This window comes from Mandrillus leucophaeus, unplaced genomic scaffold (genome assembly GCF_000951045.1).
Source record: "Mandrillus leucophaeus isolate KB7577 unplaced genomic scaffold, Mleu.le_1.0 Scaffold922, whole genome shotgun sequence".
Lineage (NCBI taxonomy): Eukaryota > Metazoa > Chordata > Mammalia > Primates > Cercopithecidae > Mandrillus > Mandrillus leucophaeus.
The window spans coordinates 255,119-265,842 of NW_012110053.1; the positions used below are offsets into that span (position 1 = coordinate 255,119).

The 10,724-nt window shown below is 47.8% G+C and overlaps 1 protein-coding gene across 4 annotated transcripts in view; it reads left to right on the forward strand.

Annotated features, from left to right (window-relative positions):
• Positions 1-10,724, forward strand: part of IKZF4 (IKAROS family zinc finger 4 (Eos)) — a 27,569-nt gene that overhangs the window by 12,060 nt on the left and 4,785 nt on the right. For 3 of the 4 annotated variants that reach the window (XM_011970008.1, XM_011970009.1, XM_011970007.1), the window contains exons 2-6: positions 2,296-2,400; positions 4,018-4,278; positions 4,997-5,164; positions 9,700-9,849; positions 10,326-10,457. In XM_011970008.1, coding sequence (XP_011825398.1) covers positions 2,296-2,400; positions 4,018-4,278; positions 4,997-5,164; positions 9,700-9,849; positions 10,326-10,457 — 816 coding nt within the window. Of the gene's footprint in view, positions 1-909; positions 1,004-2,295; positions 2,401-4,017; positions 4,279-4,996; positions 5,165-9,699; positions 9,850-10,325; positions 10,458-10,724 lie in introns of all 4 variants that reach the window. The other variant, XM_011970006.1, reaches the window with a different exon arrangement.

Below are 10,724 nucleotides of genomic sequence, written 5' to 3' on the forward strand. Positions count from 1 at the left end.
ATCCGCCCGTCTCGGCCTCCCAAAGTGCTGGGATTACAGGCTTGAGCCACCGCCCCCGGCCCCCTTTTTTCTTCCTATTAAAAATTATTTCTATGTATTTTTTTAGTAGAGACGGGGTTTCACCGTGTTAGCCAGGATGGTCTCGATCTCCTGAACTCATGATCCACCCGTCTCGGCCTCCCAAAGTGCTGGGATTACAGGCTTGAGCCACCGCGCCCGGCCCCTTACCTTAATCTTAGGGAGGGCAATAGCATCAAAGAGCCTCTTGAATTACTGGTATGACTCCTGCTCCTCTTCCTGCTTCTGGGCCTTAATTGGGAAAGCCACAAAGGATACTTTCCCCTCAGTGTTTCTAAGTGTACCTTTAAATATATTTTCCTCCATATAGCAAGTCCCTGGCCTCAAGAGGCAGCCTCAGCTGAATAAGCTGGGACCAGCGATGGATTTCCAACAAGTTCACTCATCCTTTTAGGGTCAAGGCCTCAAAACTAAGTGCCCTGTTCTTCCCTGATTAGTAACATCATGATTTAGGGCAAGTCAGCACTAATAAAGGGAATAAGAAGATACCCTTTTCAGCCCTTCTAACCCTAGTAAACCCTACACTTAGTTGAAAGGACATATTTAAAACTGGCTCTGAGTCTACAAATCTCAACCCACAATCCTGAGATGCTCACTTCATGATATGTGTGTGGTTCCAATTTTAGGCAACATTTTCAGGTAACCATGGCTCACCTAAAGATCCCCAGCTGGGAAAACTCCGCTTCAAGCCATAAGGCTTTTTCTATAGATAGTGAACAAATTTCCTCAGGCTTTGACGGGATAAATGGGGAAAATGGGACTTTAGGAGAGGATATGAATGAGAAATGGTCCCAAAGTCCTGAGTGGTTGTTTTCTTCCCACTGACCAAAGCTGGAGAGGGATCCCTCAGGAGGGTGTGTTCCGGATTTCTTGCCTCAGGCCCAAGACTCCAACCATTTTATAATGGAATCTTTATTTTGTGAAAGTAAGTATGTACATAGCTGGGCAATTGGGTAAAGTACTAATAGGTGGACTTCAGGGATGAATTTTAGGCTTCCTCTCTCTCTCTTGCACTCTCTCTTGCTCTTTCTCGCTCTCTCTCTTCCATATTTAGGCCTGTGTGCACACATCCATGCATGTTCATGTTAGCAGATAATGTAGAAGGCTACCAGTATGTTTATCCCAATAGGTATGTTCTCTTTATATGTATCTACATATGTGCTGTGTCTCTGTGTGTGTTTATCTACATGTATTTTTATTTCACCTATGTATTTGTGCAGAAGATTGCGGGGAGGAGGGATTTTTTTTAGAAAGACATTCATATCTTTCTTTAGGTATGTTATCTGATTTCAAAAAACATTATGAAAGCCTCAAAAAGCATTTTTACAAAGCAATTTATCAAAAAATTAAAACAAATATACTGAGAATAAATTGATCACTTAACAGTCAGTGGACATCAAATAGTAAACATGTGATTGGAATCAGATCAATAGGAGATTTTCTGGAGTAATCAAATTTTTGCTGAATTTAGAAAGTCTAAAGGGCCCAATTCTTCCCTACTAAGATGGTGACCCCCAACTGGCTGGGTAGGTGGTGGTGAAGGACATGGACACTTATTGTCTATGATCCCAGTTCCACACTAGCAGCTATGTAACCTTAGACAAGTAACATAACCTCTTTTGTACCTCAGTTGCCTCATCTGAAAAAATGATATTAGCACCTACTTCATATAGTTGTTGTGAAGATTAAATGAAATTATTCATTTCAAGTGCATAGAATAAAGCCTGGCACATAGTAAGTATTCAATTAATATCATTAGCTGCTATGATGATTACTAATATTATCATTAGATTCAGGGACAATTCCAGTTGCCTTTCCTGGAGATCCTGAACCTGGCTGGGGGCTCCGGAGAGGACCAATAGGGAAGAATGTCTGTCCTGAACATCTGTCCCTTCTGCAGCCCCCATTTTTCTCTCCACCCTGGCACGCCCAGCCCCAGCCCGGCTTCCTGTGGACGTCAGGCAGTGATGCTCTTCCCCTCAGGCCTAGATAAAGGTAGGGTAGGCAAGGCCCAGCCACTGAGCTCACGGAAGGCAGCACCAGGCATCCAGACTGGTGGGGGTGCAAGGTATGGTGCCCAGCATACAACACTGCCTTGTACATGGCTATGAAGGAAATATTTTTGAAATTTAACTGAATTTTTTTAAAAAGATTAGGCAATGGACAGTAGATAACTCCAGCTCCAGCTTTACCTGCCCTCTTGTTCTCTCCTCCAAGGTAGCGGGGACTCATCTCTGGAGAAGGAGTTCCTCGGGGCCCCAGTGGGGCCCTCGGTGAGCACCCCCAACAGCCAGCACTCTTCTCCCAGCCGCTCACTCAGCGGTAAGTGTAACCTCCTACCACCTCCTGGCAGTAGGCACACCCTTTTGCGTTTGGCCTTCAGTTCACCTTCCACTGGCAACCATTTCCCCGTCGTCACCTCCTACTGGTCTCCTGCTTAGTCTGTAAGAGCAATAAGGAGACCAGTGTCTAGGGTTTTTCTGGCTTCTGAAAGGACAGTGAATAGTCACTGGCAGACTAGGGTGGAATTAAAAGAGGTATAGGTGGGATTAAGGTAAAGGTTTCAAAGAGAAATTATGGAATTAGAGAAGCAGGTAGATAGAAATGGTCATCAGGTGGAGTTAGATAGGAAAGAGAGAGTAGAAGGACCTCCCCATCTCCCCACAGCCCATTCTCCTACCCAGACAGGGTCCCCATGACTGCTCCTCCCCAGCTGGCCCTAGATCTGTGACATTCTCTAAATGGTTGGAATAGCCAGGAATGTAGGTCGGAGCTAGAGCCAAAGCCTTCTCCTCAATGGTTCCTCCTTCCTTTATCCCTCCTGCCCTGCCTCAGAGTTTTATGGAGGTGGAGAGGGTAGAGGGGTTCAGTCTAATGGGGTGGGAGGGAACTGTAAGCACGTCTGTCTTCCAGTTTTGCTCTTTGGCCTGTTGTCCCCCTTCACTCTTCCTAGGTCCGTTTTCCCGCCACTCTTAACTTGCTGGCTTCCTGCCCAGGGCCAAGCCAGACATCTTTCTTAATGACAAGAGAGTAGAGAAAAAAGCTCCCCTTAGTCGCCTCCTCGCCTCAGTGACAGAAGACATCCTATGTACCCCCAACTTTTTACTTTTTGAGACAGAGTCTTGCTCTGTCACCCAGGCTGGAGTGCAGTGGTGCGATCTCGGCTCACTGCAACCTCTGCCTCCCGAATTCAAGCAGTTCTCCTGCCTCAGCCTCCAAAGTAGCTGGGATTACAGGCATACACAACCATGCCTGGCTAATTTTTGTATTTTTAGTAAAGACAGTGTTTCACCATGTTGGCCAGGCTGCTCTCAAACGCCTGACCTCAAAAGAATCCACCGCCTCCGCCTCCCAAAGTGCTGGGATTATAGGCGTGAGCCACCACACCTGGCCCAACTTTTTTCTCTTGAAGCTTATTTGCCTGGTGGGTGGGAGAAAAAGTTGTCTCAGATTCCAGCAGGATTCTGATAGCAGCAGCAGGGATACTAGGGTGTTAGTTCCACTTAAGGCTTGAATGTCTCAGGGCCTAAAGACACCCTCTTAAACTTTAAGAGTGCCATTCTGGGCCAGGCGCAGTGGCTCACACCTGTAATCCCAGCACTTGGGAGGCCAAGGTGGGCAGATCACCTGAGGTTGGGAGTTTGAGACCATCCTGACCAACACGGAGAAACCCCATCTCTACTAAAAATACAAAATTAGCTGGGCATGGTGGCGCATGCCTGTAATCCCAGCTACTCGGGAGGCTGAGGCAGGAGAATCACTTGAATCCAGGAGGCAGAGGTTGCAGTGAGCCGAGATTGCACCATTGCACTCCAGCCTGGACAACAAGAGCGAAACTCCATCTCAAAAAAAAAAAAAAAAAAAAAAAAGTGCCATTCTGGCCTGGGAGCAGCTTCCCCCTTTGCCTCTCTCTATTCTAAACACCATCCCACCCCTCAGCCAACTCCATCAAGGTGGAGATGTACAGCGATGAGGAGTCGAGCAGACTGCTGGGGCCAGATGAGCGGCTCCTGGAAAAGGACGACAGTGTGATTGTGGAAGATTCATTGTCTGAGCCCTTGGGCTACTGTGATGGGAGTGGGCCAGAGCCTCACTCCCCTGGGGGCATCCGGCTGCCTAATGGCAAGCTCAAGTGTGACGTTTGCGGTATGGTCTGTATTGGACCCAACGTGCTCATGGTGCACAAGCGCAGCCACACTGGTAAGTAAGCCAGAGGGTCTCTGGGAGGAGCTCCCAGGGTGGGGTTGAGAGGCAGGGGCAGTGCTGGGACAACAGCAGGGATGGGGCTAGAGGAGGCCATGCAGGGAGTGGGTAGCCTCAGAAAGGGAAGGGTCTCACCCAGCACATTTTCTAGCTGACAAAACGAGGCAGGGTGGGGGTGGGTGCAGAATTTAGTTCCCCTCAATACCTGTAGTTTCCTGGCACTTTACTCAACTGCTGTTATAAAGAAAAGCTGATATTTTTCTCAGTATATGAGGGAGGGGAAAGTGTAAACTCAAGAATGAGCCAGTGGTCCAATAGGGGTTAGACTCCTGGGTATTCTTTGGGCCCTCCATCTAATAATCAAAAAAAAAAAACCAGAAAACAAAAGCCTTCTCTTCTCAGCTTCCTCAGGCCTTGGGCTCCTAGGGCAGAGTGGGCCCTGTGGGGCTCAGTTTTTGGTAACAGTCTTTTGGCCTAGTGTTCCAGGCCCCTCTCCCTGCCACACACTTCTAATCCACACCTTCCCCACAGTAAGACCCAAGGGATCCCCAAGGGATCTTGATAAAGCAGGGTTTGTGTGCATTGCACTTCTGCCAGTCAGCAGTGTGTTTAGAGCACCTTCCCTTGGGCAAGGTAGGACAGAGGGTGGGGCGACAGGTTCAGCCTTCCAAGTTCCTCACATGCAGTCCTCTGGGATTTGTTCTTTCACTTGCAGGTGAAAGGCCCTTCCATTGCAACCAGTGTGGTGCCTCCTTCACCCAGAAGGGGAACCTGCTGCGCCACATCAAGCTGCATTCCGGGGAGAAGCCCTTTAAATGTCCCTTCTGCAACTATGCCTGCCGCCGGCGTGATGCACTCACTGGTCACCTCCGCACACACTCAGGTCAGTGACTATCCAGTGGGATGAGAGAATGAGGCTCCAACACACCCAGTATGTAGAGCTCAGTGACTTCTCTGGTATTTGGGGAGTTACGGTGTCTGTCATTGAGGAGGGGAGAGTATTTACAGAGCAGATAGGGCCCCCTGCCTCTCTCACCCATCCTCTGGGCAGCAAGGCCTCATGGGAAATTTGGGAGACACCTTGATGGGGTATTTTACATCCACCATATTCTGTGACTTGCAGCAAAAGGAATAGGGGCAATGTTCTTGGCTGTTAACAGTCACCCTTCCCTGACTTTTGTTTTTTTTTTTTTTTTCAAGACGGGGTCTCACGCTGTTGCCCAGACTGGAGTGTAGTGGCGCAATTTTGGCTCACTGCAGACTTGATCTCCTGAGCTCAAGCCATCCTCCCACCTCAGCTTCCTGAGTAGGTGGGACCACACATGCCACCACACCCAACTAATTTTTGTATTTTTTCGTAGAGACAGGATCTCCCTATGCTGCCCAGGCTTGTCTTGAACTCTTGATCTCAAGCAATCGGCCTGCCTCAGCCTCCCAGAGTACTGGGATTACAGGCGTGGCATAAGCCACTGTGCCTGGCCTTCCCTGACTTTTGTATTTTAGATTGTTGATGCCACAATCCATGCCCTATTACCCCCAACATCTAAGCCCCTGGGAGATCCCTCCTCTCACTCCCATCTGCCCCAGGCCCCACACCTGTCGTCATCTTCACCCTCCTTCCTCCCACACCACCAGAGGTCTTGGGCAACCAGTCTGTCCTCTCCTTTACTTCCTACTGGCTCCTGGAAATATCCATGGGCCTCTCAAATTGCAAAAAAGGGAGCCTAGGACTTCCAAATAGGAAAAGAGTATCCTATTTCTGTTCCCTATCCCAAGAGGTTGTCACCTTCCCAGAGGCAAGAGAAAGTCCAGAGGGTGCCTAGAGATCAATGTTTGGAACAGTGCTGGGAAACTGGATTAACAAGGTTTTCTAGCCCAGTCAAGACTGTTTGAATCAATATCTGTCTGAATCAGCTGGACAGATAGCACTTTTTAGGCATTTTACTAAGCTTTAGGCTTTTGGCTTGGACTTGGGAAGAGGCCAGGAGCTGAGCTGGCAAGAAGGAAGGAGCTCAAGATTGGGAAAAGGCAGGAAGAAAGGAAAGGGGAAAGAATTAGTAGGGTCTGTCCTTGGAAACTTTCCTGGCTATTTTTCTCTTTTCTTAAACTCTCCTGAGCCAGGATTTAAAAGGACAGAGCAATCATTTCACTACCTTCTACTTTCTCCATCCACTTACCTTGTTTCAGGTTCTCCCACCTTGTAATTGGGACCTCTTTGTCTCTATGTATGTGGAGAAACAGGGAGAAAGATCATCGTTGATTCATGCTTTATATCTACAGAGCATTTCACTTATGTTTCTTCATGTGACCCTCATAACAATTCCAAGGTAGATGTGATTATCCCCATTTTGTTGACAAGGGAAATGAAGCTGTTGGGGGGGAAATGAGTTGTGGGTCACATAGCTATTCTGCAGCCTAGCTGGAACCCCATCAAGCTCCAGTGCCAGAAATACGTACTCCTTTTCCTCATAAAAGGGGCTGCTCCTCCTGCTGGTTTGGAACAAGGATGGCTTGGCCCCTAGAATTCTTACCAACTATGCTGTGAGGTCAACTGGGTAGATTTTGGATTTTGATCTGTAGATTATTAACAACAGAAGCAGACACAGATATACTGTCAGGTCCCATCTCTGTGAAGTGCTTTCTGTTGCAACCCCTATTATAAGAAAAAAGAGACTGGATGCATGTTCTCACTCTTGTGGGAGCTAAAAATGTCGATCCCATAGAAGTATGGAGTAGGCTGGGCGCAGTGGCTCACGTCTATAATCCCAGCACTCGGGGAAGCCAAGGCAGGTGGACCACTTGAGCCCAGGAGTTTGAGACCAACCAGGGCAACGTAGTGAGACTCTGTCTCTATTACAAACAAAAAGTTAGCCAGGTGTGGTGGCACACACCTGTAGTCCCAGCTACTCAGGACGCTGAGACAGGGAGGATCACTTGAACCTGGGAGGTCAAGACTACAGTGACCTGTGATCATGTCATTGTACTCCAGCCTGGGTGACAGAGTGAGACCCCTTCTTGGGGGGGGAAAAAAAAAAGGCCAGGCACGGTGGCTCATGCCTGTAATCCCAGCACTTTGGGAGGCCGAGGCGGGTGGATCACCTGAGGTCAGGAGTTCGAGACCAGCCTGACCAACATGGAGAAACCCCGTTTCTACTAAAAATACAAAATTAGCCAGGCATGGTGGCGCATGCCTGTAATCATCGCTACTCAGGAGGCTGAGACAGGAAAATCACTTCAGCCCAGAAGGCAGAGGTTGTAGTGAGCCAAGATCATGCCATTGCACTCCAGCCTGGGCAACTAGGGCAAAACTCCATCTCAAAAAAAAAAAAAAAAAAGTAGAGAGTAGAACAGTGGTTACCAGAGGCTGACTGAGAAGGGTTGGGAGTGGGTGGACAGGGAGAGGCTGGTTAATGGGTAGAAGATTACAGTTAGATAGGAGGAATAAGTTGTAGTGTTCTACACCATAGTAGAATGACTGTAGTTAACATTAATTTATTGTATATTTCAAAATAGCTAGAAGAGATGATTTTGAATGTTCCCAACACAAAGAAATGATAAATGTTTGCCGGGCACGGTGGCTCATGCCTGTAATCCCAGCACTTTGAGAGGCCAAGGCAGATGGATCATGAGGTCAGGAGATCAAGACCATCCTGGCTAACACGGTGAAAACCTGTCTCTACTGAAAATGTAAAAAATTAGCTGGGCATGGTGTCAGGCGCCTGTAGTCCCAGCTACTCGGGAGGCTGAGGCAGGAGAATGGCGCGAACCCAGGAGGTGGAGGTTGCAGTGAACCGAGATTGTGCCACTGCACTCCAGCCTGGGCGACAGAGTGAGACTCTGTCTCCAAGAAAAAGAAGAAAAAAAGATAAATGTTTGAGGTGACAGATATGCCAGTTACCCCAATTTGATCATTACACATCGTGTACATGTATGAAAATATCATATGTATCTCATAAGCATGTATAATTATTATGTATCAATTATCAATTAAAATTTGAAAAATAAGAAAGCAGTTGGAGGATCATTCCTCTCCCAGATGTTAAACCGTTTCCCCAAGGGTCTTTGGGTGGACAGGGACCATGGTGTTCATTTCTTTTTTTTTTTTTTTTTGAGACAGAGTCTCTATCTGTCGCCCAGGCTGGAGTGCAGTGGTGTGATCTCGACTCACTGCAACCTCCGCCTCCCGGGTTCACTCCATTCTCCTGCCGAGTAGCTGGGACTACAGGCGCCTGCCATAATGCCCAGCTTAATTTTTTGTGTTTTTGGTAGAGATGGGGTTTCACCATGTTAGCCAGGATGGTCTCAATCTCCTGACCTCGTGATCCGCCCGCCTCGGCCTCCCAAAGTACTGGGATTCATGGTGTTCATTTCATCCCTAAAATACAAGGGTTTACAGAGCCTGAGTAAAATGAAGTAGGTTGATTTAGTCAAGGCCCAGTTTTGGCATGGCAGGGTTAGGGGTGAACAGTAATTACCAACTTCCTAGAGATACCTTCTCCTGTCTCCCTGCTCAATAGCAGCAAGATACATCAAATATACAATACCTTGTTTCTCTCCTCTCACAAATATGTCTTAAGAGTTATCTTTAAATAAACTACCACTCTGTTTTCCAATTTTTTTTTCTTCAGTAGAAACAAGATCTTTATAACCTGTTCTTTTATTATAAGCACACAAACAAAACAACCCAAATTTGGTGTTCTCTTTTTTTTACTCTTGTTTATTTTATTCTCTGTTCTTTTATTCCTTTTCTCTTTTCAGAATTACTCCATCAGTGATGGGCTTTCTAGAGCTCTCTTGGTATCTCAGTGTAGAGAGACAGAAAGACAAAATAATCAGTAAACCAGGCTAGGGCTGGAGGTCAAAATACAAGTAAAGGTCAATGAAAACTGCCCCCTCCCCACATTGGCAGATCTAAGGGCTCTCATTTCTGTCATGCCAGCCCACCAGTTTCCCCCAAACCAAAGCAGATAGTTCATAAAAAGCAAAAAATCCCCTTGTCTGATAAACAGCACTTACATCCGCCTGCCAAATGGAAAGGTTAAACCACAGTCTGGGCCCCAGTCTCTGAGATCCTGCAGTGGGGCCTGCCTGCCTGCTAGGGATGATCCCCTACAAAGTCCCTGGGTCCTCACTGCTTTTGAGCAGCAATTTGGCCATGTTGAACAAGCCCACCACCAGTCTGAAGCCACATGCTCTAGGATTCCCTTGCTCCCACAACTGCACATTATCCCTCATCATCAAATATGGTTCATCTGTTCATGGTTGCAGCTGAAGCTGGGGAATGAAAGACAAGCAGAAGAACTCAATTTAGCAACATCCTTTCCTCCCCATGCCAGTGTATACTTGCTCTTGGCTGAATCTGCAGAGCCAGGGCACAGCGAGAAGTAGCTCTGATGCCATCTTTCCGCTCTCCTCCAGTCTCCTCTCCCACAGTGGGTAAGCCCTACAAGTGTAACTACTGTGGCCGGAGCTACAAACAGCAGAGTACCCTGGAGGAGCACAAGGAGCGGTGCCATAACTACCTACAGAGTCTCAGCACTGAAGCCCAAGCTTTGGCTGGCCAACCAGGTAGAGCTGTTGATGTACTACTGGGGAGTTAAAAGGGGATGGTGAGAGGGAGTGCTGGACAAGGGTGACTCCAGTATCTCCCGCACTGAGGGATGAAGTCTGTGGAACAGGGGATGGTTATCCCAGTAAATCTGCCAAACACCCCATTCTAGGTACCCCAGTTGGTGCAGAGCCTTGTCTGTGGTGGGTGCTTTAGGGAGATCGAGAGGTAGGGGAAGTTTGGGTCTATATCCTTGGCCTAATGGGAGAGACAGAACACAAGAAGTAACCAAGGGCCAGATATGTATGATTGTCCCCAAATGATCTGAAATGTTGCTGGAGTGAGCTTTAGGTAGGGTAAACAGAGCCCAGTTTCCCAGGCATCTGGTATGACCTTCCTTGGTTACTGACCTGCTGGTTTTCTCCAGAGAAAGGCTGTGGGGCCAATGCCACCCCTACTCAACTGCTACTACTTGTCCTCACCTCCTTCCCACTAGGTGACGAAATACGTGACCTGGAGATGGTGCCAGACTCCATGCTGCACTCATCCTCTGAGCGGCCAACTTTCATTGATCGTCTGGCCAACAGCCTCACCAAACGCAAGCGTTCCACACCCCAGAAGTTTGTAGGTAAGAGTCCAGTTGGAAAGAGGTATCAGTTTTAAGCCACAGCTCAAATAAGTCTGAGCTGTGTGGTCTGGAGATTTGGTTTAGGGAAAGAAAGCAGTCTGGTGGGCCGGGCGCGGTGGCTCACACCTGTAATCTCAGCACTCTGGGAGGCCGAGGCTGGCAGATCACGAGGTCAGGAGATTGAGACCATCCTGGTTAACACGGTGAAACCCTGTCTCTACTAAAAATACAAAAAATTAGCCGGGCGTGGTGGCAGGCGCCTGTAGT